At 45.2% G+C, this 26,235-nt stretch overlaps 1 protein-coding gene across 3 annotated transcripts in view; it reads right to left on the reverse strand.

The window, feature by feature from the left end:
- The window catches only part of dph6 (diphthamine biosynthesis 6), an 89,805-nt gene extending 63,981 nt beyond the window's left edge, over positions 1-25,824 (reverse strand). The window contains exons 1-4 of one of the 3 annotated variants that reach the window (XM_035743188.2): positions 25,639-25,815; positions 25,464-25,513; positions 25,204-25,295; positions 24,863-25,047 (exon numbers count right to left, since the gene is read on the reverse strand). In XM_035743188.2, the coding sequence (XP_035599081.1) occupies positions 24,863-25,047; positions 25,204-25,270 (252 nt within the window). In that variant the 5' untranslated portion in view covers positions 25,271-25,295; positions 25,464-25,513; positions 25,639-25,815. Of the gene's footprint in view, positions 1-24,862; positions 25,048-25,203; positions 25,296-25,463; positions 25,514-25,638 lie in introns of all 3 variants that reach the window. The other 2 variants (XM_035743187.2, XM_035743186.1) reach the window with 2 other exon arrangements.
- Between the last annotated feature and the right edge of the window lie 411 nt (positions 25,825-26,235).

The raw sequence follows: 26,235 nt of genomic DNA on the forward strand, positions 1-26,235 counted from the left end.
TAGGCTAGGGTAGTACAGGGATAAGCTAGGGTAGTACAGGGATAGGCTAGGGTAGTACAGGGACAGGCTAGGGTAGTACAGGGATAGGCTAGGGTAGTACAGGGACAGGCTAGGGTAGTACAGGGATAAGCTAGGGTAGTACAGGGATAGGGTAGTACAGGGATAGGGTAGTACAGGGATAGGCTAGGGTAGTACAGGGATAGGCTAGGGTAGTACAGGGATAGGGTAGTACAGGGATAAGCTAGGGTAGTACAGGGATAGGCTAGGGTAGTACAGGGATAGGCTAGGGTAGTACAGGGACAGGCTAGGGTAGTACAGGGATAGGCTAGTGTAGTACAGGGATAGGCTAGGGTAGTACAGGGATAAAGGGATAGGCTAGGGTAGTACAGGGATAGGCTAGGGTAGTACAGGGATAGGCTAGGGTAGTACAGGGATAGGCTAGGGTAGTACAGGGATAGGGTAGTACAGGGATAGGCTAGGGTAGTACAGGGATAGGCTAGGGTAGTACAGGGATAGGGTAGTACAGGGATAGGCTAGGGTAGTACAGGGATAGGCTAGGGTAGTACAGGGATAGGCTAGGGTAGTACAGGGATAGGGTAGTACAGGGATAGGCTAGGGTAGTACAGGGATAGGCTAGGGTAGTACAGGGATAGGCTAGGGTAGTACAGGGATAGGCTAGGGTAGTACAGGGATAGGCTAGGGTAGTACAGGGACTATAGGGGATAGGCTAGGGTAGTACAGGGATAGGCTAGGGTAGTACAGGGATAGGCTAGGGTAGTACAGGGATAGGCTAGGGTAGTACAGGGATAGGCTAGGGTAGTACAGGGATAGGCTAGGGTAGTACAGGGATAGGCTAGGGTAGTACAGGGATAGGCTAGGGTAGTACAGGGATAGGCTAGGGTAGTACAGGGATAGGCTAGGGTAGTACAGGGATAGGCTAGGGTAGTACAGGGATAGGCTAGGGTAGTACAGGGTAGCAGGGATAGGGATAGGGTAGTACAGGGGATAGGCTAGGGTAGTACAGGGATAGGCTAGGGTAGTACAGGGATAGGGTAGTACAGGGATAGGCTAGGGTAGTACAGGGATAGGCTAGGGTAGTACAGGGATAGGGTAGTACAGGGATAGGCTAGGGTAGTACAGGGATAGGCTAGGGTATGTGTGTGATGGATTTTTTACTGCCTACTGAGTGTCATTGCACTGTGAAATGGGCCCAAACACATACAGTACAGCAAGTCACTATAGTCAGTGTAAAATGTAATGTAGAATACAACTCAATCTCTGGAAATTCAGAGTTCTGTGACAATAATTAGTCCAGACTGATAACATTGCAGCACTGCACAGAGCCAAGAGGCTGGAGGCACTGTCCTATTACCCTACGTAGGCCGCAGGGCTGTTTTCTAATGACATGATAACCTTTTCCTCAAAAACATGTCAGTTCCTGAAGAGACAAACGAAGCTTGGGAGAGAGAGAGAAAGAGAAAGATGGAACGAGAGAAAGAGAGAGAGAGAAAGAGAAAGAGGGAGAAAGAGAAAAAGTGTGTAGAGAACAGGCCAGTCTCCGAGGGGTGTCTAACTGTTGACAATGTGATTGGGTCATTGAGCTGTAAACTTGGCAGGGCCTGATTAAACAACACAGTATAATGCCTCTCCTTTCCCCTCTGTCCTTCAGGGAGCCAGAGGCAGACATAACATTAAAAGTGGGCCCTCTGAGGCCTGAATCATCAAGTAACAATGAAGTGGGTTTTCTTTTAACTACATGGCTCGTAGCTTCGTCACAGATATAATTATCACAAAAAGGCAATAATAGCCACTTTAGCAATCCATTCTGGACATTGAGAAGACATCTCACACCCCCTTTTTTAAATGTAGACTCTCCGGCTCTAACTCTAGACCGTATGCAAAAAATAACTTTTACTTAAAGCTCTGGAGAGAGTTATTTTTGGATGACGTTTTGCTTTCGCCGCCATTATAGCTATCTTCGAGACTGCCAGGAATAAGAGGGGGCTAGCGTTGCGCTGGACAAACTGAACGACTTGGATTGAGCAAATTCTAGACATTCTTTCTCATCCGCTGTGGGAAAGCAAAGCAGGCAGAGGGAATAATTGTGAGGCGTGTGTGAATACATACATCTACAGAGACGGATATTGCAGAAGTGTTCATGACACTGTAAAAACACAAACTCTGATTTCATGCTGCTTGACACATTTAACTAAATATTTCATACTTGGATAATACCTGAAAAAGAGTGAGATGGATCATGAACTATATGTTTGCTAAAAACTTGAAGTGATATCTGGCTGAAGGATGTTTGGATTGTGTTACCCATTGGGACTGTGGGTAGAATATACAATAAAGGTACTATAAATTACAGCACATATTTTCCCAGAAAGATATCCTACTATTGGAATTATAACGCAATAAACCTATTGTGACTGTCAAAAACGTATAGCAATACAATTAATACACATTCAGTTAAAATGAGTTATTGGACATTAGACTTTGCCATGGGTATTCTGCTTATTCCGAAAATCTAGCTACAACGACACCATGTCATTGCTACCTCAGACCATTCCCACAATGCTCTCTGTTCCTCCTCCATGACTGTTGGTGTGCGGAAGGACCCCAAGGACCCCCACCAGGGGCAGACTAAACAAAAGCCTGTCTAGTCTAGCTATAGTCGTCAAGAAACTAAAGGCATTTAATTAGGATATATGGCTTGGATCACAGGCACATTCAGGCCCACAGCCATCCCCATCAGGGTACTAAGCCCCATACAGTCATTAACTTCTGTTCGTCAAATTGTCAAATTCATTAAAGGAAACCTCCCCCCAAACATTCCCCATGAAAATGGATGGACTGGGCTGAATTATAAACGGCTCAGAAGACTAAGGCTGCCAGACATGCTTCATCCAAAAAGTGATACACTAATTAAACTCTATTTCAAGGCAACGTGTGTGATATACATTGTAATTATATATATACATACGTTGGACCATCCGAGTGTAATTCAATTGTATTCATAGGCATAGCTAGGCCTATAGTCTAAGAGCAGATACAGAGATATGACCTGAAAGACAGAGGCAAGCCTATCACGTAGCACGTTGTTGATCTACTCCTTCTACTAAATGCTCGATGAGTCAACACTTCTCCTGAATTCTTATTCATCAAGTTTTGCATCAATATTAACAGACCAACTTTTATCCCAAATTCTGTCTGTAAGTGTCTTGAGTGGAACAGTGCTGCAAAACTAATTTCCCCCGGGTATAATAAGGTTTGCTACGACCACTACTGCTACTAAGAATCAATGACACAAATACAATTCTATATAAATGCAAGGGACAAAATGCACAAGCAAAGTCTGGAACTTGATTGAAACTACGTAGCATTAGCCCTTACAAAGTGAAACCTGATTCTGTAAGAGCAGTATTCTACTGAACATCAAACAGACCATCCATTTCCATTTGAGATTTGAAACAGGGTACTTTATGTTATCCATCATATCACTCCATCTGGATTCATATTTAATAGGCCAAAGTAATTCATAGAAAACAGGGCAATTAGGAAGCTATAAAATATTAAACATTCACAGATTCATTAAGTACATCAAGAACGCTCATTAAATGATTGTGTAGATGATCAAAACTAAGTCTTAATGACATTCTCAAGACTCCAGAGAGATTTTTTTTCTAAATTAGGCCTAATCCAAAGGGCCTGTGTCCTCCGATTCAGACTATTAGCCATTAACCATAGTAACTATCATAAAATCACTAGATATCTGGTATTCAATAAAGCAAGTTCGCCTTTGCACTGAACGATTAGCTAAAAACAGTTATTACTGTAATACCATACAGAAGCAGTTATTTACACAGTCAGTCTTTTCTCCAGGCTCACGGTGTTTATGTGCCTTCCTGCACGTTAGTGTTTCTGCCCCAGCCTCATAGCACGACTAGGCAGGAAGACGACCTGATCAATTAATTAAAGTGCCTTGAATGACAGTTTGCTCAGGGGCACATAGTACGTGCACCATCACGTGCCCCGGCGTGTCCTTGTTGTCATACGGACCCCCCCAATAGTTCCATCAGTGAGTGACTGGACACAACATGGTTTTAATGGCCCAGGCTCCATTATATCAGCTCTGCTCTGGGCCTGTTCTAATGAAATGGGATTGTTCTCCCGTGCTCCGCTACACGTGGGTAACACAGGGGGGCCCCCTGTTCTGTTATGACGATGTGTGCTGCGCTGGAGGTCTGGGTGTAAAAGCGTAGGGTTCAAGCAATTTGTGCTTAATCAAATTTGGGACAACCCTCCAGGGGCCTTGTTAGGGGTGTGATCAGACACCTCTGTGGTCATGGATGTGACAGTCACAGGAGCCTTACAGTGGGATGGAGGAAATTGCTATGCTGTTTATTTGTGTTATCAGCATCATTACCATTCCCTCCCTACACAACACAACCCCAGCTAGGCTAGCTAGGTGACCTACCTACAGCGCTCTCTGGGTTGTGATGGAGGTGAGGAGAAACGGCAGTTTGGGTTCAAGTGTAAAGCAGTGGGCTGTATGTAACAGGATAGGTCAGATGGTTCAGGACAGGGCCAGAAACGACTGTATTCTATTCTCATTTTTGCACCATCTCTATGCAGTCACAGGGCCCTACAAACCAAGCACACTGGCGCTCCAACACACTGGAACTGACCCTGTATTTCGTATTTTTATTTCACCTTTACTTAACCAGGTAGGCTAGTTGAGAACAAGTTCTCATTTACAACTGCGACCTGGCCGAGATAAAGCAAAGCAGTGCGACACAAACAACAGCACAGACTTACACATGGAATAAACAAACATACAGTCAATAACACAATATAAAAAAAGTATATATACAGTGTGTGCAAATTAGGTAAGATAAGGGAGAAAAGGCAATAAATGGGTCATAGTGGCGAAATAATGACAATTTAGCAATTAAACACTGGAGTGATATATGTGCAGAAGATGAATGTGCAAGTAGAGATACTGGGGTGCAAAGGGGCAAAAAATATATTATAATAACAGTATGGGAATGAGGTAGTTGGGTGGGCTATTTACAGGTGCAGTGATCTGTGAGCTGCTCTGACAGCTGGTGCTTAAAGTTAGTGAGGGAGATATGAGTCTCCAGCTTCAATGATTTTTGCAATTCGTTCCAGTCATTGGCAGCAGAGAACTGGAAGGAAAGGCGGCCAAAGGAGGAATTGGCTTTGGGGGTGACTGGTGAAATATACCTGTTGGAGCACGTGCTACGGGTGGGTGCTGCTATGGTGACCAGTGAGCTGAGATAAGGCGGGGATTTACCTAACAAAGACTTATAGATGACCTGAAGCCAGTGGGTTTGGTGACGAATATGAAGCGAGGGCCAGCCAACGACAGCATACAGGTCACAGTGGTGGGGCTTTGGTGACAAAACGGATGGCACTGTGATAGACTGCATCCAATTTGCTGAGTAGAGTGTTGGAGGCTATTTTGTAAATGACATCGCCGATGTCCAGGATTGGTAGGATAGTCAGTTTTACAAGGGTATGTTTGGCAGCACGAGTGAAGGATGCTTTGTTGCGAAATAGGAAGCCGTTTCTAGATTTAATTTTGGATTGGAGATGCTTAATGTGAGTCTGGAAGGAGAGTTTACAGTCTAACCAGAAGCCTAGGTATTTGTGGATGTCCACATATTCTAAGTCAGAACCGTCCAGAGTAGTGATGCTGGACGGGCGGGCAGGTGCTGGTAGCGATTGGTTGAAGAGCATGCATTTAGTTTTACTTGCATTTAAGAACAGTTGGAGGCCATGGAAGGAGAGTTGTATGTCATTGAAGATTGTCTAGAGGTTAGTTAATACAGTGTCCAAAGAAGAGCCAGAAGTATAGAGAATGGTATCGTCTGCGTAGAGGTGGATCAGAGAATCACCAGCAGCAAGAGCAACATCATTGATGTATACAGAGAAAAGAGTCGGCCCGAAAATTGAACCCTGTGGCACCCCCATAGAGACTGCCAAAGATGCGGACAACAGGCCCTCCGATTTAACACACTGAACTCTATCTGAGAAGTAGTTGGTGAACCAGGCGAGGCAGTCATTTGAGAAACCAAGGCTGTTGAGTCTGCCGATAAGAATGCGGTGATTGACAGAGTCGAAAGCTTTGGCCAGGTCTATGAATACAGCTGCACAGTATTGTCTCTTATCGATGGAGGTTGTGATATTGTTTAGGACCTTGAGCGTGGCTGAGGTGCACCCATGACCAGCTAGGAAACCAGATTACATAGAGGAGAAGGTAAGGTGGGATTCGAAATGGTCTGTGATCTGTTTGTTAACTTCGCTTTCAAAGACCTTAGAAAGGCAGGGTAGGCTAGATATATGTCTGTAGCAGTTTGGGTCTAGAGTGTCTCCCCCTTTGAAGAGGGGGATGACCACAGCAGCTTTCCAATCTTTGTGGATCTCAGACTATATGAAAGAGGTTGAACAGGCTAGTAATAGGGGTTGCAACAATGTCAGCTGATCATTTTAGAAAGAGAGGATCCAGATTGTCTAGTCCTGCTGATTTGTAGGGGTCCATATTTTGCAGCTCTTTCAGAACATCAGCTATCTGGATTTGGGTGAAGGAGAAAATAGGGGAGACTTGGGCAAGTTGCTGTGGGGGAGTGCAGTGTTGACCAGGGTAGGGGTGGCCAGGTGGAAAGCATGGCCAGCCGTAGAAAAATGCTTATTGAAATTCTCAATTATCGTGGATCTATCGGCGGTGCTTACTTACTTTATCATGTTCTTATCTCTTATGTTTATATATTGTGTGTTTTTGTTCTACCTTGTTATTTTTACTACTACATTATTAATTACTGCATTGTTGAGGTTAGAGCTGGCAAGAAAGGCATTTAACTGTACATGAACATGTGACATTAAAACTTGAAACAATATGGGCATGGAAGACTAAAACCTTGACCCTGATTTGGGTGTATATTATGGTATACCAACAAGAACATTTGCACAAATACTAACAACCACAATATGCACGGTGGTGAGGTTTATCATCCCAAATGTGGACCAAGAAAACAATAATAACTAAAAAGCTGTCCATAGGGAATACTGTCTTTGTGAACATCTTCGTAAAACATACTCAAACTAAAAACTTTTCAGTGGTTCAGACTCTGAGATGTTCCCTTCTGTAAATTGGAGAAGCTGGCTGTTAGGAGCAGCTGTTGACAGACAGGCCCTTCCTTTGTGTTCCCTCCATGACACACCATGAGTCATTCCTCAACAGTAAAGAAAAGAACGGATGAAAAAAAACTATATGTTCATATAGCCGGCCTTGTACACGGTCCAGGCGAGTCCCAGGGATGATGTGGGACAGAGTGAGTCAGTGAGTTTCATAAGAGGGGGAACTATGGTCCTCAGAGAAGTCTCTAATGCCAGGTGTGGTCTGAATAGAGGGATATGACATTGTCCATTGTCTCGTCACTGTCACCACAATGAGTGACGCCTATCAGCCTCAGAACGATGACCAGACTGTTATGGGTTGGATTCTGGAGGAAAAGAAGACGCAACACTTCACTTTCAACACATTCACACTGAGGTGTTTGTAGACAGGGGAGAGCTTTTTTGGAGGGCCATTTCAGCTTGTTACTGTTGAGTCTTCTAGCCTGCAGTGCGCGCGCGCGCACACACACACACACACACACACACACACACACACACACACACACACACACACACACACACACACACACACACACACACACACACACACACACACACACACACACACACACACACTCACACACACACACACACACTCGCAGTGCTGTGATTCATTAACAGTGACAGAGCTGTGTTCACCGATAGGGCCGGTGCATAAATATGCCACACCGCACAGCTGGAAAACGTAGAATTTCATCAGGGTTAAAAAGTAGAGAGATTAACGTTTCACGAGTTTCCTCTTAAATATATATGGTTACGTAAACAGAGGCCCAGACGTCAGACAGCCAGGCAGGCAGGCAGGCAGAGAGTCTGAGCCAAACCAAGCACAAAGCCTTGGATTCAGCAGCAAACAGGGCCAAGAAGGGTTTCCATATCAACATGCATGGAAAACTAACTAAACGCTGGGAAGCAAGTTGTGGGAAAAGGTATAGGGGTTTATCAACTCTTTTTTTATATGAATCCTTGCAATTCACGGATAAGAGATCAAAATGGAGAATTTTCAGGTCAACACAGGATATGTTGCAACCAGTTCCAGACAGCCGGCATCTCCATCTGCATCCCTCCAGAAAGAATCAGGACAACATGCCCTGATAAACAAATGCCTGACGTGACTCTCCTTTTCCGCAGGGCATAAAACAAACCTTAATCCTTCCTCTCTGTCACTGAAACATTCTCAGTTGGCTGAGGTGAGGTGGGACTGTCTGAGACACCAAGACAGGGAGACGGATATCTGGGAAGCTTCCAGCCAGCGAGATTGCAGGAGGGTTCATAAAGAATCATAACGCACCATGGCAACCGGTGTCACCTAACAACAAGGCTTCACGTGCTCCTCTCCATCCGGCTCCCCTCCAAGATGCAAATGCTTTCTTGCTGAGGTTGTCAATTGGGAAAAAACTCAGTCAGGATACAACCAAACATCTTGGGACCACTTGGCCTCCCTTCACGTTCTGGGCCTCAGACATCGTGGTAGTCTCCCAGCCCCCTCCCTCTTCAGAGAGAGCGGGGGGAAATATGACTGTGATGCAGGTTTTACACACTCCAGACTCCAGACAGTGTTTTTCTTCTGCTGGTTATGGCTTTAGCTGCAGGAGGCACGGGGGCTGCCACAAATATTTATTTCAGGGAATGCTTTGCAAAACAAAACATAAAAGTCAGTCTGCTTCATTTTCGGGGAGATGGTTGGTGGGACTTGACTGACTAAGAGCTATTCGACTGACCCTCAGCCACCGGGTCGGACAGACAAGAGGGAGGGAGGGAGGAGGGAAAGGCAGACTGAGATACTTCTGGGCCTGACCGACGACAGGCAGCTAGCTATAAAAAGGTGAATGACTTCTTCACAACAGGGTGCTCTCCGACCACTCTGGGCTAAAGGAGCCTCTGGGTGTTTTTGTATCTGTGTGAAACGGCTGTTGTTTTAGACGGACGGTCTCTGCTCCAATGACTTTTTATTATTTAGCCAGCTCTCTCGTCAAATTGTTGAAATGGCTGAGAACTGATAATGAAGCAATGAGGGTCTGATTTATGCTAATGGGTCATTACTTTTCACGAGGGTGATTAACTCTTCTTTTATCAGTGGATCTCAGAGGGAAACTGGAGAAAAGGGTAGTGAAAAAAGCAACAGAAAATGATCAACTCTCAGACTCCCTGGTGGTTTAACCAATCAAACAACTCAGAACACCATGTGTGAGTGACTCACAGTCCACACACACACACACACACACACACACACACACACACACACACACACACACACACACACACACACACACACACACACACACACACACACACACACACACACACACACTATCCATGAAAGTAAGTGTAACATCCACTCTTAAACAGAGTGCCCAAAAGAAAATATTAGCCTAGTCCTGAGCAATCTGATGCAAATAACTCTGAGCTATGTCTACAATCCATCTCTGTGGCCAGGGGGGAAAATCCTCCATTTGGAACAATGTTCACCCAACCAGCCTTAGCAGCTCCTGCCCTTGGCAAGCCAAGATAAGGCTATCTGTTTCCATCATCACTAAACAAGATTGAGCAAAGTACATTAAGCAGAAAAATACAAACAAATTACAAAGGCTTCAGGCTAGGCTCTTTATCTAATGTTTGTGTGGGACTGACTGTTCCGTTAGCTATGTCGGTTGGGTCTGAGGGAAACATGCCTGGTTCTAATAGATCCTGTCCCGCCGCTTCCACACAGGGGCGAGAACAATACAGACGCCCATTATCTCAACGGTAATGCTATCCTTCCTCGTGTGCAAAACAACCCACAATCTCACCCCACTGACTGTCACTGTTCCAGTCAGCAGTCAGTCTCAGACCAAAGGAAAAGATCACAATGGGTTATCACAGCTAGAAGGAGACCGAGGCAGTGAGTGCCCGGCTGTACTCTGGTTTAATAGGAATCTAGGCAATGCTACTAGCCTTATTAGAAGAACATGAGACAAGCTAGACTAGACACACCGCCAGCCCACACTTGTCCTGAAAAAAGCATGAAACTAATTGGGATATATCAATTAACTTTTGAAGAGCATTATCCATTGTTAATGCTTCTACCACACCACTAATTATACCTCTGAGAAAGGGGAAGAAAATGCATCTTTGCCCCACATCACAGGTACAGGACTCTCACATTAGTCTTCTTATTGATCCTATCTCATAAAGCCTCTCTGTGACCTCACCAGTCGTGATTTATGCATTAAGCAGCTTTTTAAAGAAATCCATTTTCTTTGAGCCCCCCATGTGCCTAACACGCCACTGTGCTGGTAAGGATGTAGGGGTGTGCTTGATTTTCTACCCTTACAACACACCGCTGTGCTTTGTAGCGACTGACTCCTAACACTTTGGCCCCCTAATCGATAACACAGGGCTCCAAGTTCAACACCAGACTCTTCCGCCTGTTCCATTCTTCTTTCCTCTCCTCCTTCTCTCCTCTCTTCTACACCTCACAGCAGGACCTCTCCACTACGGCACCTGCAGCAACGCAACACCAGGCTTCTAAAGGCTTCTGAAAAGGCTATGACGACAACACAATAGAATCCAGATATGAAGAGAAAAAGAAGAGAAAGAGAGAGAGAGAGAGAGAGAGGGAGGTAAAAACAGAGAAAAATTATGTTTGGACTTGTGGACGTACGGTCGACTCCCCCCTCCAATCTCGGAGGGCCCAGCCCAGTCGGCTGCTGTCGATAATGGAGTGGAGGGTGACGCTGGGATGGGGAGTGTGTCTGTGTGTTTAACACAGGGATTATCTTGCAAGAAATGTGGTGTTTTAACACGCACCAACAGAAGGGAATGTTTGAACATCTACAAAGGCCAAAGGGGACTGGAGCCTGGCGCTCTCCAGTATTTTTCCGTGACATCTTGAGCATTTGGCTTGATAAAAAGGGAAGGAAAAAAAGTAGCCTACTCCGCCCCTGGGATAGGCTATCACTCAGTAATAACCATGTTTGAAAGCATTGTGTTCCTGAAAAGGCTGATTAATTACATGGCAGGAAATAAGATCTGAATGTAACATTTCATCCAACACAGGGCCAGGGCAGGAATGTGACAGAAATGTTGCTGCTAATTAGACAGTTCATAATGAAAAGCCTAGGTATTAATATCGTCTATTGTTCCACATCAGCCTAATGAGCTGGAACCTTTTGTTTTCACTGATTAGTTCAGAGGTCGCAGGGTCATTGAACTGCAGTTGACATCTTTGTAACGGCATTCTTCCTCCTCTTCTGAGGAGGAGTAGCGAGAAGGATCGGAGGACCAATGCTCAGCGTGGTAAGTGTCCATAATGTTTATTTAAAGACATAAACTGAACACTACAAAACAATAAACGTGAAACGAACGAAACCGAAACAGTACCGTGTGGCAACAAACACTCACACGGAAACAAACACCCACAACTCAAAAGTGAAACCCAGGCTCCCTAAGTATGATTCTCAATCAGAGACAACTAACGACACCTGCCTCTGATTGAGAACCATACTAGGCTGAACTCAAAACCCCAACATAGAAAACTGCAGCATGTGAAGTTTGAACAAGCCAGGATATTAGAGATAGAAGCTAATGCTTATAGCACCATGTGTGGAGGATGAAGATAGAAACATACTATTACGTAACCTAGGGCCTCTGACCTATCCTTCAAGGGACACTCTCCCTGCCTCCCTCCCTCTCCTCATCCTCTCCTGTTCTCTCGCACAGTGTCACCAGGCATAAAGAGCCAGTGTGTCAGAGCAGAAAAGAGGGGATGAAGAACTTGAGGGATGTGAGATGACTAATATGAACCTTTCCCCAGGCCTGCAGGGAGGGGGTGTGGGGGGGTGGGCTTTTCAGCCAGGGGTGGCTGACACTGTTGATCTTAATCACGGCAGCATGGCCAAGCCAACCGCCCTCCAAAGCGTGTACAGTATTGATGTACAGGACAGGAGGACAGGCGAAGGTGAGGCCAGGGCAACAGCTCTGGTTGCAGAGCTGATTGGAGAAGAATCATAACTTCACCTGATTGTATGTTATTAATGCTGTGTGCTCCATCCATTTACTGGACAAGAATATTACAGAAAAACATATGGAAACATCATCCATGCATTATACAAGTTATGAATTTTGAATGTTTAGTTCTAAACTGAACAGACACTTTGACATCAAAAACGATTTCCTCTCAAAACACTGAACCCCTCACGGTGAGATATAAGATAGAGAGTGACATGCTGACATTCAATCTGTGGTCTGATTTATGAGACATATGCTAGGCAGGGCAGGGGAAAAGGAGCCATCAGATCTGTGGGCGTCAGACAGCTTTATAATCAGCACACACACACACACACACATACACACGCTGAGGACGGAGTGAAAGATCCCCTCTGCCTCTGAGAAGACAGTTATTTTTCCTCCTCAAAGGCCAGGTTCAAAGATCAAAGCCATGGCAGGATGGGCCGGGGTATGTTATGGCTCGCGTGTCTATCGGGTTACACACTTCACAGACAGCGGACCATACACAGACGCGCATCGGGGGGGCTAGGCAAGAGGGCACATTGTCACTCTGCGATTATCACCACTGTTGGGATTGGGGGGGATATCATAATTGGGCATTTTTCTCCCATTGACAATGTTTCCACTGAAAATTATCCCATGTGAGAGACCGAAGGGAGTTGTGAGTTTGGTTTGGTTAGGCAAAGCATGGGATTGGTCCATAGGTGGCACTGTTGGCTCATGTTATGAGCAGAGTTGTGGAACTTCAAGGATTTCAAGAGAAGAGGGAGGAAGAAAAACAGATTTACTCAGATTCATCACAGTTTCAACAAAAAATAAATGCTTTCATCTATGTTCAAGTGTCATTTGCCAAATAGATTTTAATAACATCTAATTAATTCAAACTGCTAGGATGAATCTTTCAAAATATCACACTTCCAAAACAGAACACATTTTATATGCTAAAACTGCTCTTTCCCTGTGAGGGTGATTTAACAGCTAATTATCGGACTCCTCTTCGCTGCAACACAATCAGCACTAAACCTAAGGTGAATAAAAAACACACCTTTGAATCAACTGGATATTCAAGAGGAAGCGATTGTACTTTCACAGAACCCATAACTGACATACAGAGAGATACTTCAAAAATATAGGCTGGATCCAGAAAATTCACTAACTAAACAAACGTATCTGACTATCAATGTAAATCTCATAATAGGGTGCAATAACAAACCACCCCAATTAGAAAACATATTTCTGAAGACAAATTGCATGGAGAGTGAGTATTGCTCTTTACTTAAAGACAAAACTTAACGATACTGATATACAGCACCTTGCAAATTCTGTATATTTCTATTCTTCTTTCCACTCTGTCATTTCGGTCATTATTGTGGAGTCACTACAATGTTGTTGATCCATCCTCAGTTTTCTACCATCACAGACCCTGTAGCTGTTTTGAAAATCACCAATTGCCTCATGGTAACATTCATTCCTGTACTGCAGCTCAGTTCAGAAGGACGACTGCATCTTTGATGTGTTTGGGTGATTTAATATATCATCCACAGCGTAATTATTAACTTGACCATGCTTAACGAGATACTCAAATGTCGGATTTGTTATTGTTACCCATCTACCAATCACTGCCCTTCTTTATGAGGCTTTCAAAAAGCCCCCTGGTCTTTGTAGTTTAATCTGTGCTTGAAATTCAATACTTGACTGAGGGACCTTACAGATGTTCAAAAACCATGCCAACACGTATTATTTCACACACAGTGAGTACATGTAATTTATTATGCGATTTGTTCAGCCAGATTATACTCCTGAACTAATGTATGTTTGCATAAACAAAGGGGCTGAATACTTATGCAACAACTATATTCTAGTTCAGAATTTTTTATTTGTCAAAAACTTCCACTTTGACATTAAAGCTTTTTGTGTATTTTTACAATTAAATCATGTAATTCTACTTTGTAACACAATGAAATGTGAAGAATGTGAATGTGAAGAAATGTGAAGAATAATTTTTCATGGCACTGTATCTGCCGATATACTGTTTTACAGCGAGGAAATGAAAAAGTGTCATTTTTCCACAACTGAATTCTAATAAATTGCCATCCAGAAGAGAAATTGAACAATAACTAAGCTTCAAATGTTGATTTCATACTTTGTGACAACAATGACACAAAGAGAATGACCACAAGTGTTCAGATCAGCATGTAATTCCCTTTTTTCATCTTATTTATCAAATTATCATCCGGTACCAATACATCTTTAAAAGGCTAATATCAGCCAATAATATCAGTGAACCAATATATCGGTTGGGCTCTAGGTTGCAGGTCTGTGCCCTCCATGGTTAACTGTGAGAGAGATAAACACAGTGAGGACTGGCTGTCTGCTGGGCCCTGTTGGCCTGGCCTTTGGCCCTAACAAGGGACGGGGTCACGTCAGCCCTGCCCTGGAAATAGGAAATGAGCAAAACCTAGCAATCCCAGAGCCAGCCATCACAGACCAGGGACAGAATAGGGTGAGGGGTGTAAAGAGTAGGGTGAGGGGTGTAAAGACTATGACACATACAATGGGGTCCATAATTATTGACACTATTGTTTGATAAAGATGAGCAAAAAGACTGTATAAAATAAATCATGCAAATACAGACCAATATTTTACAGTCTTTTTTTTAAATGTATATATATTCTTTTCTAAAATTGCTCAGAGAAAGAGATTTTTATTTTTTTATTAATAAAATAAATGCAAACAGATAGGGGTCAACTTACTAACACCACTTTTTTCAAAAGTATAGTACCCTCCCCTTGTGAGAATAATGACACTGAGATAGAGCGAGAAAGAAAATAGAGCTCTTTGGTCAAGCACACCAGTGGTGGGTTTGATGTCGAAATGAATGCATAAATTGAAAATAACCCCCATACCTACTGAAAACTATGGTGGATCTTTGATGTTATGGTGCTATTTTGATTCCACTGGTCCTGGGGCCCTTGTTAAGGTCAACGGCATCATGAACTTTACCCAGGCCAGTACCAGCATATTTTTGCCAAAAACCTGGTCGCCTCTGTCAGGAGGTTGAACATTTGTCACAAGTGGAACTTCCAACAAGACAATAAACCCAAGCACACATCAAAACCCACAAAGAAATGGTTCATTGGCTACAAAAATCAACATTTTGCAAAGGCCATTTCAGTCTCCGGACTTGAAACCCATTGAAAACCTGTGGTTTGAAATGAAGAGCACAGTCCATAAGCACAAACAAAGGATATTAAGGATCTAGAAGGATTCTGAATGGAGGAATGGTCTAAGATCCCTCCCAATGTGTTCTCCAATTTAAATTGTTTTGGGGAAAACGATTCAGAGCAGTTATCCTCACAAAGTGACATATTGAAAGGTATTAAAAACAGGGGTGTCAGCATATGTGGGAACTCCTTCAAGACTCTTGAAAACACATTCCAGGTGAAGCTGGTTGAGAGAATGCCAAGAGTGTGCAAAGCTGGCAAAGGGTGGCTACTTTGAAGAATCTCAAATATGAAATACATTTTGATTTGTTTAACATTTTTTTGGTTGCTACATGATTCCATAAGCGTTATTTCGTAGTTTTGATGTCTTCACTACTATTCTACAATTTAGAAAATAGTCTAAATAAAATATATATGTATATAAAGAGAGAGAGAGAACAAGAGAGAGACAGAGACACACACAGAGACTGGGCGAGAGAGAGAGAGAGCAAGAGACAGACAGAGACAGAGAGACAGAGAGAGAGAGAGAGCAAGAGACAGAGAGAGAGAGAGACACACACAGAGAGACTGAGCGAGAGAGAGAGACACACACAGAGAGACAGAGAGAGAGAGAGAGAGAGAGAGAGAGAGAGAGAGAGAGAGACAGAGAGAGAGAGAGAGAGAGAGAGAGAGAGAGAGAGAGAGAGAGAGAGAGAGAGAGAGAGAGAGAGAGAGAGAGAGAGACTGAGCGAGGGAGAGACAGAGAGAGACTGAGCGAGGGAGAGAGACAGAGAGAGAGAGAGACAGAGAGAGAGAGACAGAGAGAGACAGAGAGAGAGAGACTGAGCGAGGGAGAGAGAGAGAGACTGAGCGAGGGAGAGAGACAGAGAGAGACTGAGCGAGGGAGAGAGACAGAGAGAGACTGAGCGAGGGAGAGAGAGAGAGAGAGACAGAGAGAGAGACTGAGCGAGGAAGAGAGACAGAGAGAGAATAAAAGAGAGAGACAGAGAGAGAGAAACAGAAACCAGAAAGCAAGCCCCTATAAATTTGATGCTGCTCTTGTGCGTGTGAGATTGGCAAGAGAAAAAGGTGTTAGCTACGTTGGATCAAGTACACGTGGACAGGCTGTTTGTGCTGACAGGCGGAGAGCTTTTCTCCTGAAGAGTGACTGTGTGTCCAGGTAGCTTTCTCCTGTCAGGTAAGCTTTATCTGCCAGGAGTGTGTTAAACACACATGCAACCCCGAACTACTGTCCGTCAGATAATCTCCCTATGCCACACCACAACACAATTAGATAACCTGCCTGTACCACACCACACCATCAGATAACCTACCTATACCACAACACAATGAGATAACCTTCCTATACCACACCACTACCGTTAGATAACCTTCCTATACCACACCACTACCGTTAGATAACCTCCCTAAACCACACCACTACCGTCAGATAACCTACCTATACCACAACACAATTAGATAACCTGCCTGTACCACACCACTACCATCAGATAACCTCCCTAAACCACACCACAACCATCAGATAACCTGCCTGTACCACACCATACAATCAGATAACCTACCTATACCACAACACAATTAGATAACCTGCCTATACCACACCACTGCCGTCAGATAACCTCCATATACCACACCACCACCGTCAGATAACCTCCATATACCACACCACCACCGTCAGATAACCTCCATATACCACACCACCACCGTCAGATAACCTCCCTATACCACACCACCACCGTCAGATAACCTCCCTATACCACACCACCACCGTCAGATAACCTCCATATACCACACTACCACCGTCAGATAACCTCCCTACACCACACCACCACCGTCAGATAACCTCCATATACCACACCACCACCGTCAGATAACCTCCATATACCACACTACCACCGTCAGATAACCTCCCTATACCACACCACCACCGTCAGATAACCTCCCTATACCACACTACCACCGTCAGATAACCTCCCTATACCACACCACTACCGTTAGATAACCTCCCTATACCACACCACCACCGTCAGATAACCTCCCTATACCACCCACCACCATCAGATAACCTCCCTACACCACACCACCACCGTCAGATAAACTCCATATACCGCACCACCACCGTCAGATAAACTCCATATACCACACCACCACCGTCAGATAACCTCCATATACCACACCACCACCGTCAGATAACCTCCCTAGATAAACCACACCACCACCGTCAGATAACCTCCATATACCGCACCACCACCGTCAGATAACCTCCATATACCACACCACCACCGTCAGATAACCTCCATATACCACACCAGATAACCTCCCTACACCACACCACCACCGTCAGATAAACTCCATATACCACACCACCACCGTCAGATAACCTCCCTATACCACACCACCACCGTCAGATAACCTCCATATACCACACCACCACCGTCAGATAACCTCCATATACCACAGCACCACCGTCAGATAACCTCCATATACCACACTACCACCGTCAGATAACCTCCATATACCACACCACCACCGTCAGATAACCTCCATATACCACACCACCACCGTCAGATAACCTCCATATACCACACCACCACCGTCAGATAACCTCCATATACCACACCACCACCGTCAGATAACCTCCATATACCACACCACCACCGTCAGATAACCTCCATATACCACACCACCACCGTCAGATAACCTCCATATACCGCACCACCACCGTCAGATAACCTCCATATACCACACCACCACCGTCAGATAACCTCCATATACCACACCACCACCGTCAGATAACCTCCCTATACCACACTACCACCGTCAGATAACCTCCCTATACCACACCACCACCGTCAGATAACCTCCATATACCACACCACCACCGTCAGATAACCTCCATATACCACACTACCACCGTCAGATAACCTCCATATACCACACCACCACCGTCAGATAACCTCCCTATACCACACTACCACCGTCAGATAACCTCCATATACCACACCACCACCGTCAGATAACCTCCCTATACCACACTACCACCGTCAGATAACCTCCCTATACCACACCACCACCGTCAGATAACCTCCATATACCACACTACCACCGTCAGATAACCTCCCTATACCACACCACCACCGTCAGATAACCTCCATATACCACACCACCACCGTCAGATAACCTCCATATACCACACCACCACCGTCAGATAACCTCCATATACCACACCACCACCGTCAGATAACCTCCATATACCACACCACCACCGTCAGATAATCTCCCTATACCACACTACCACCGATAACCTCCATATACCACACCACCACCGTCAGATAACCTCCATAGATAACCTCCATATACCACACCACCACCGTCAGATAACCTCCCACACTACCACCGTCAGATAACCTCCCTATACCACACCACCACCGTAGATAACCTCCCTATACCGCACCACCACCGTCAGATAACCTCCATATACCACACCACCACCGTCAGATAACCTCCATATACCACACCACCACCGTCAGATAACCTCCCTATACCACACTACCACCGATAACCTCCATATACCACACCACCACCATTAGATAACCTCCATATACCACACTACCACCGTCAGATAACCTCCATATACCACACCACCACCGTCAGATAACCTCCCTACACCACACCACCACCGTCAGATAAACTCCATATACCGCACCACCACCGTCAGATAACCTCCCTACACCACACTACCACCGTCAGATAACCTCCATATACCACACCACCACCGTCAGATAACCTCCCTATACCGCACCACCACCGTCAGATAACCTCCCTACACCACACTACCACCGTCAGATAACCTCCATATACCGCACCACCACCGTCAGATAACCTCCATATACCACACTACCATCGTCAGATAACCTCCCTATACCACACCACCACCGTCAGATAAACTCCATATACCGCACCACCACCGTCAGATAACCTCCCTATACCGCACCACCACCGTCAGATAACCTCCCTATACCACACCACCACCGTCAGATAACCTCCCTATACCACACCACCACCGTCAGATAACCTCCATATACCACACCACTACCGTTAGATAACCTCCCTATACCACACCACCACCGTCAGATAACCTCCATATACCTCCCTACACCACCACCACCGTCAGATAACCCATCCATCAGATAAACTCCATATACCACACCACCACCGTCAGATAACCTCCATATACCACACCACCACCGTCAGATAACCTCCATATACCACACCACCACCGTCAGATAAACCATATACCGCACCACCACCGTCAGATAACCTCCATATACCACACCACCACCGTCAGATAACCTCCATATACCACACCACTACCGTCAGATAACCTCCATATACCACACTACCACCGTCAGATAACCTCCTACACCACACCACCACCGTCAGATAACCTCCATATACCGCACCACCACCGTCAGATAACCTCCCTATACCACACCACCACCGTCAGATAACCTCCATATACCACACCACCACCGTCAGATAACCTCCATATACCACAGCACCACCGTCAGATAACCTCCATATACCACACCACCACCGTCAGATAACCTCCATATACCACACCACCACCGTCAGATAACCTCCATATACCACACCACCACCGTCAGATAACCTCCATATACCACACCACCACCGTCAGATAACCTCCATATACCACACCACCACCGTCAGATAACCTCCATATACCACACCACCACCGTCAGATAACCTCCATATACCACACCACCACCGTCAGATAACCTCCATATACCGCACCACCACCGTCAGATAACCTCCATATACCACACCACCACCGTCAGATAACCTCCATATACCACACTACCACCGCAGATAACCACCACACTACCACCGTCAGATAACCTCCCTATACCACACCACCACCGTCAGATAACCTCCATATACCACACCACCACCGTCAGATAACCTCCATATACCACACCACCACCGTCAGATAACCTCCATATACCACACCACCACCGTCAGATAACCTCCCTATACCACACCACCACCGTCAGATAACCTCCCTATACCACACCACCACCGTCAGATAACCTCCCTATACCACACCACCACCGTCAGATAACCTCCCTATACCACACCACCACCGTCAGATAACCTCCATATACCACACCACCACCGTCAGATAACCTCCATATACCACACCACCACCGTCAGATAACCTCCATATACCACACCACCCCCGTCAGATAACCTCCATATACCACACCACCACCGTCAGATAACCTCCATATACCACACCACCACAATCAGATAACCTCCCTATACCACACTAACCGTCACCACCACACACCACCGTCAGATAACCTCCATATACCACACTATCACCGTCAGATAACCTCCATATACCACACCACCACCGTCAGATAACCTCCATATACCACACCACCACCGTCAGATAACCTCCCTATACCACACTAACCGTCAGATAACCTCCCTATACCACACCACCACCGTCAGATAACCTCCTATACCACCACCACCGTCAGATAACCTCCATATACCACACCACCACCGTCAGATAACCTCCATATACCACACCACCACCGTCAGATAACCTCCCTATACCACACTACCACCGTCAGATAACCTCCATATACCACACCACCACCATTAGATAACCTCCATATACCACACTACCACCGTCAGATAACCTCCATATACCACCGAGATAACCTCCCTATACCACACCACCACCGTCAGATAAACTCCATATACCGCACCACCACCGTCAGATAACCTCCCTACACCACACTACCACCGTCAGATAACCTCCATATACCACACCACCACCATCAGATAACCTCCCTATACCACACCACTAGATAACCTCCCTAGATAACCTCCATATACCGCACCACCACCGTCAGATAACCTCCATATACCACTACCATTCAGATAACCTCCCTACACCACACCACCACCGTCAGATAAACTCCATATACCGCACCACCACCGTCAGATAACCTCCCTATACCGCACCACCACCGTCAGATAACCTCCCTATACCACACTACCACCGTCAGATAACCTCCATATACCACACCACCACAGATAACCTCCATATACCACAGCACCACCGTCAGATAACCTCCATATACCACACCACCACCGTCAGATAACCTCCATATACCACACCACCACCATTAGATAATCTCCATATACCACAGCACCACCGTCAGATAACCTCCATATACCACACCACCACCGTCAGATAAACTCCATATACCGCACCACCACCGTCAGATAACCTCCCTATACCACACCACCACCGTCAGATAACCTCCATATACCACACCACCACCGTCAGATAACCTCCATATACCGCACCACCACCGTCAGATAATCTCCATATACCACACCACCACCGTCAGATAACCTCCATATACCACACCACCACCGTCAGATAAACTCCATATACCGCACCACCACCGTCAGATAACCTCCATATACCACACCACCACCGTCAGATAACCTCCCTATACCGCACCACCACCGTCAGATAACCTCCCTATACCGCACCACCACCGTCAGATAACCTCCCTATACCACACCACCACCGTCAGATAAAAAAAAAACCTCCATATACCACACCACTACCGTCAGATAACCTCCCTATACCGCACCACCACCGTCAGATAACCTCCCTATACCACACCACTACCATAGATAACCTCCCTATACCACACCACCACCATTAGATAACCTCCATATACCACACCACCACCGTCAGATAACCTCCATATACCACACCACTACCGTTTGATAAGCTCCCTATACCACACCACAACACAATTAGATAACCTCCCTAAACCACACCACTACCGTTAGTTACCATCCCTAAACCACACCACCTCTGTTAGATAACCCCCCTATACCACAACACAATTAGATAACCTGCCTGTACCACACCACTACCGTAAGATAACCTCCCTATACCACACCACTACCATTAGATAACCTCCCTATACCACACCACTACCATTAGATAACCTCCCTATACCACACCACTACCATTAGATAACCTCCCTATACCACAACACTACCATTAGATAACCTCCCTATACCACACCACTACCATTAGATAACCTCCCTATACCACACACACTACCATTAGATAACCTCCCTATACCACACCACTACCATTATATAACCTCCCTATAACATACCACTACCATTAGATAACCTCCCTATACCACACCACTACCATCAGATAACCTCCCTATACCACACCACTACCGTTAGATAACCTCCCTATACCACACCACTACCGTTAGATAACCTCCCTATACCACACCACTACCATTAGATAACCTCCCTATACCACACCACTACCATTAGATAACCTCCCTATACCACACCACTACCATTAGATAACCTCCCTATACCACACCACTACCTTCAGATAACCACCCTATACCACACCACTACCGTTAGATAACCTCCCTATACCACACCACTACCATTAGATAACCTCCCTATACCACAACACTACCATCAGATAACCTCCCTATACCACACCACTACCATCAGATAACCTCCCTATACCACACCACTGTCAGATAACCTCCATATACCACACCACTACCATTAGATAACCTCCCTATACCACACCACTACCATCAGATAACCTCCCTATACCACACCACTACCTTCAGATAACCTCCCTATACCACACCACTACCATCAGATAACCTCCCTATACCACACCACTACCATTAGATAACCTCCCTATACCACACCACTACCATTAGATAACCTCCCTATACCACACCTGTTAGATAACCTCCCTATATACCTGTTAGATATCCTCCCTATATCACACCACTACCGTTAGATAACCTCCCTATATCACACCACTACCGTTAGATAACCTCCCTATATCACACCACTACCGTTAGATAACCTCCTTATAACACACCACTACCGTTAGATAACCTCCCTATACCACACCACTACCATTAGATAACCTCCCTATACCACACCACTACCTTTAGATAACCTCCCTATACCACACCACTACCGTTAGATAACCTCCCTATACCACACCACTACCGTTAGATAACCTCCCTATACCACACCACTACCGTTAGATAACCTCCCTATACCACACCACTACCATTAGATAACCTCCCTATACCACACCACTACCATTAGATAACCTCCCTATACCACACCACTACCATTAGATAACCTCCCTATACCACACCACTACCGTTAGATAACCTCCCTTTACCACACCACTACCATTAGATAACCTCCCTATACCACACCACTACCATTAGATAACCTCCCTATACCACACCACTACCATTAGATAACCTCCCTATACCACACCTGTTAGATAACCTCCCTATACCACACCTGTTAGATAACCTCCCTATACCACACCACTACCATTAGATAACCTCCCTATACCACACCACTACCGTCAGATAACCTCTCTATACCACACCACTACCGTCAGATAACCTCCCTATACCACACCACTACCGTCAGATAACCTCCCTATACCACAACACCACCGTCAGATAACCTCCCTACACCACACTACCACCGTCAGATAACCTCCATATACCACACTACCACCGTCAGATAACCTCCCTACACCACACTACCACCGTCAGATAACCTCCCTACACCACACTACCACCGTCAGATAACCTCCCTACACCACACTACCACCGTCAGATAACCTCCATATACCACACTACCACCGTCAGATAACCTCCCTATACCACACCACTACCGTCAGATAACCTCCCTATACCACAACACCACCGTCAGATAACCTCCCTACACCACACTACCACCGTCAGATAACCTCCCTATACCACACTACCACCGTCAGATAACCTCCCTACACCACACTACCACCGTCAGATAACCTCCCTACACCACACTACCACTGTCAGATAACCTCCCTATACCACACTACCACCGTCAGATAACCTCCCTACACCACACTACCACTGTCAGATAACCTCCCTACACCACACTACCACTGTCAGATAACCTCCCTACACCACACTACCACCGTCAGATAACCTCCCTATACCAGAGAGTGATGATAGGCTGATAGTTGGCTCATAGACTGTGACAAATGTCATGTAGCTTTGCGTAGCTCTCTCTGAACCTTGAAGTGTAGTCACAAGTATGTCTGATGAGACTGTATGGCATTGTATAAAGGGGGTCCTTGATATCAACAGACTAGTCTACTTCTAATAATTGATTGCAGAGTAAATATGTTGGTCTTATAGTCACTTTAGCAAACTAATTTGCTGTTGCCTCATCTTGCTAAAACACTAGCAATGCAACTCCTCTTATCTGTCCCCAAGTCACCACTCACTCTCCTCCATGTTGAGATTTACCTGAACCATGTTCAGTAGGTGGTAGAGGTCTTCCACTTCGTCTCCCTCTGTCTGGCTGTAGTCTCTCCCAGTGTCGAGGCTGGAGCCCTGGATGGTGCGTCGGTACAGGGGCAGATCCATAGCCTCAGCATACAGGTCTATGGCCTGGTGCCCCACCGTCTGATACATGTAGCTGTCCAACTCATCTAACACAGGGGATGGATAACAGAAGTCCATTCATTTACAGTATTACTCTTCCACTTTGTCAAGGCACATCTCTTAGGGGAAACATTGACCAATATTTGAATTTTGTTTTAAGTACCCACACACACATACAGGAGGGAAAACAGGTGACATCTCACCCTTGTTAGCAGGACGCAGGTTGGCCAGCGCTACTATCTGGTGCCCAGCAGCAACACATTGCATCATGTTATAACAGCTGTCTTTGCCCCCACTGCAACAATACAGTCAGAGGGATGAATGCATTCACTCCATGAAGGTGCAACTATGTAAAAAGCCGTGTCACTATGATCAGAAACATACGAATGTTTGGGTGATTTCATTTAGTTCTATACTGAAATGCAAGCTCCTCTTACTTGCATGTATTCAGAATGTTATGTACCTTTATTTCTGTAACGAATAACGATGCATGCTATTTCCCCCACACGTCATCTTAAACGAAATAACAAAGTACAGGATATATCTATCTAGTTTGCAAGCAACACATCCTTCTCAGTTAGCTAGCTAGAAAACGTAGATAGAACAGGAGAGCTGTGACAGCAATGATGTAGGTTTACCTTATCAACGCGACTACTTTCATTTTCTTTATGCAATATTTCTGTAGACATAAACAGTTCCTAAATGCATAATCGGATAATGTTATCTATGTTTCGTTTACTCTGAATATGTGTACAGCATAGCAACCAGTCATAGCAGCAGTTCGACATATACACAAAAACTCATGTGAGCAAGCACTTCCTGGATGAAAGGACCTTTATGAATGAAGCTATCCTGTGGGGTGCCTGATTTAAAATAAAACATTTATTACAATGAGCACTGCTCGGTAATATAAAAAATAAAAAAACATATATATAGCTCTCCTATATATATATATGTGCGTGGGTGCAAGTTTCTACAGTCCTGAAGGTCTACAGATGAGCTAATAACATGTTATACTACATAATAACTAATAGATTTGCAGTTGAGCGTTTTCTGTAGGACTGTATGATGATCAACCAAATGTGGAGATGCTGATTGTGCATGTGTTGTGATGAGAAAGTCAACCAAAGACGGCCATCCCAAACTCTTTGGCTGAATTAGTTAATGACCCCTTCAGTTTCCCCCACTGCCCAATTCCACACTAACTGAATTACGCTGATATTCAGATTGTTCAC

This window comes from Oncorhynchus keta, chromosome 29 (assembly GCF_023373465.1).
Source record: "Oncorhynchus keta strain PuntledgeMale-10-30-2019 chromosome 29, Oket_V2, whole genome shotgun sequence".
Taxonomy (NCBI): Eukaryota; Metazoa; Chordata; class Actinopteri; order Salmoniformes; family Salmonidae; genus Oncorhynchus; species Oncorhynchus keta.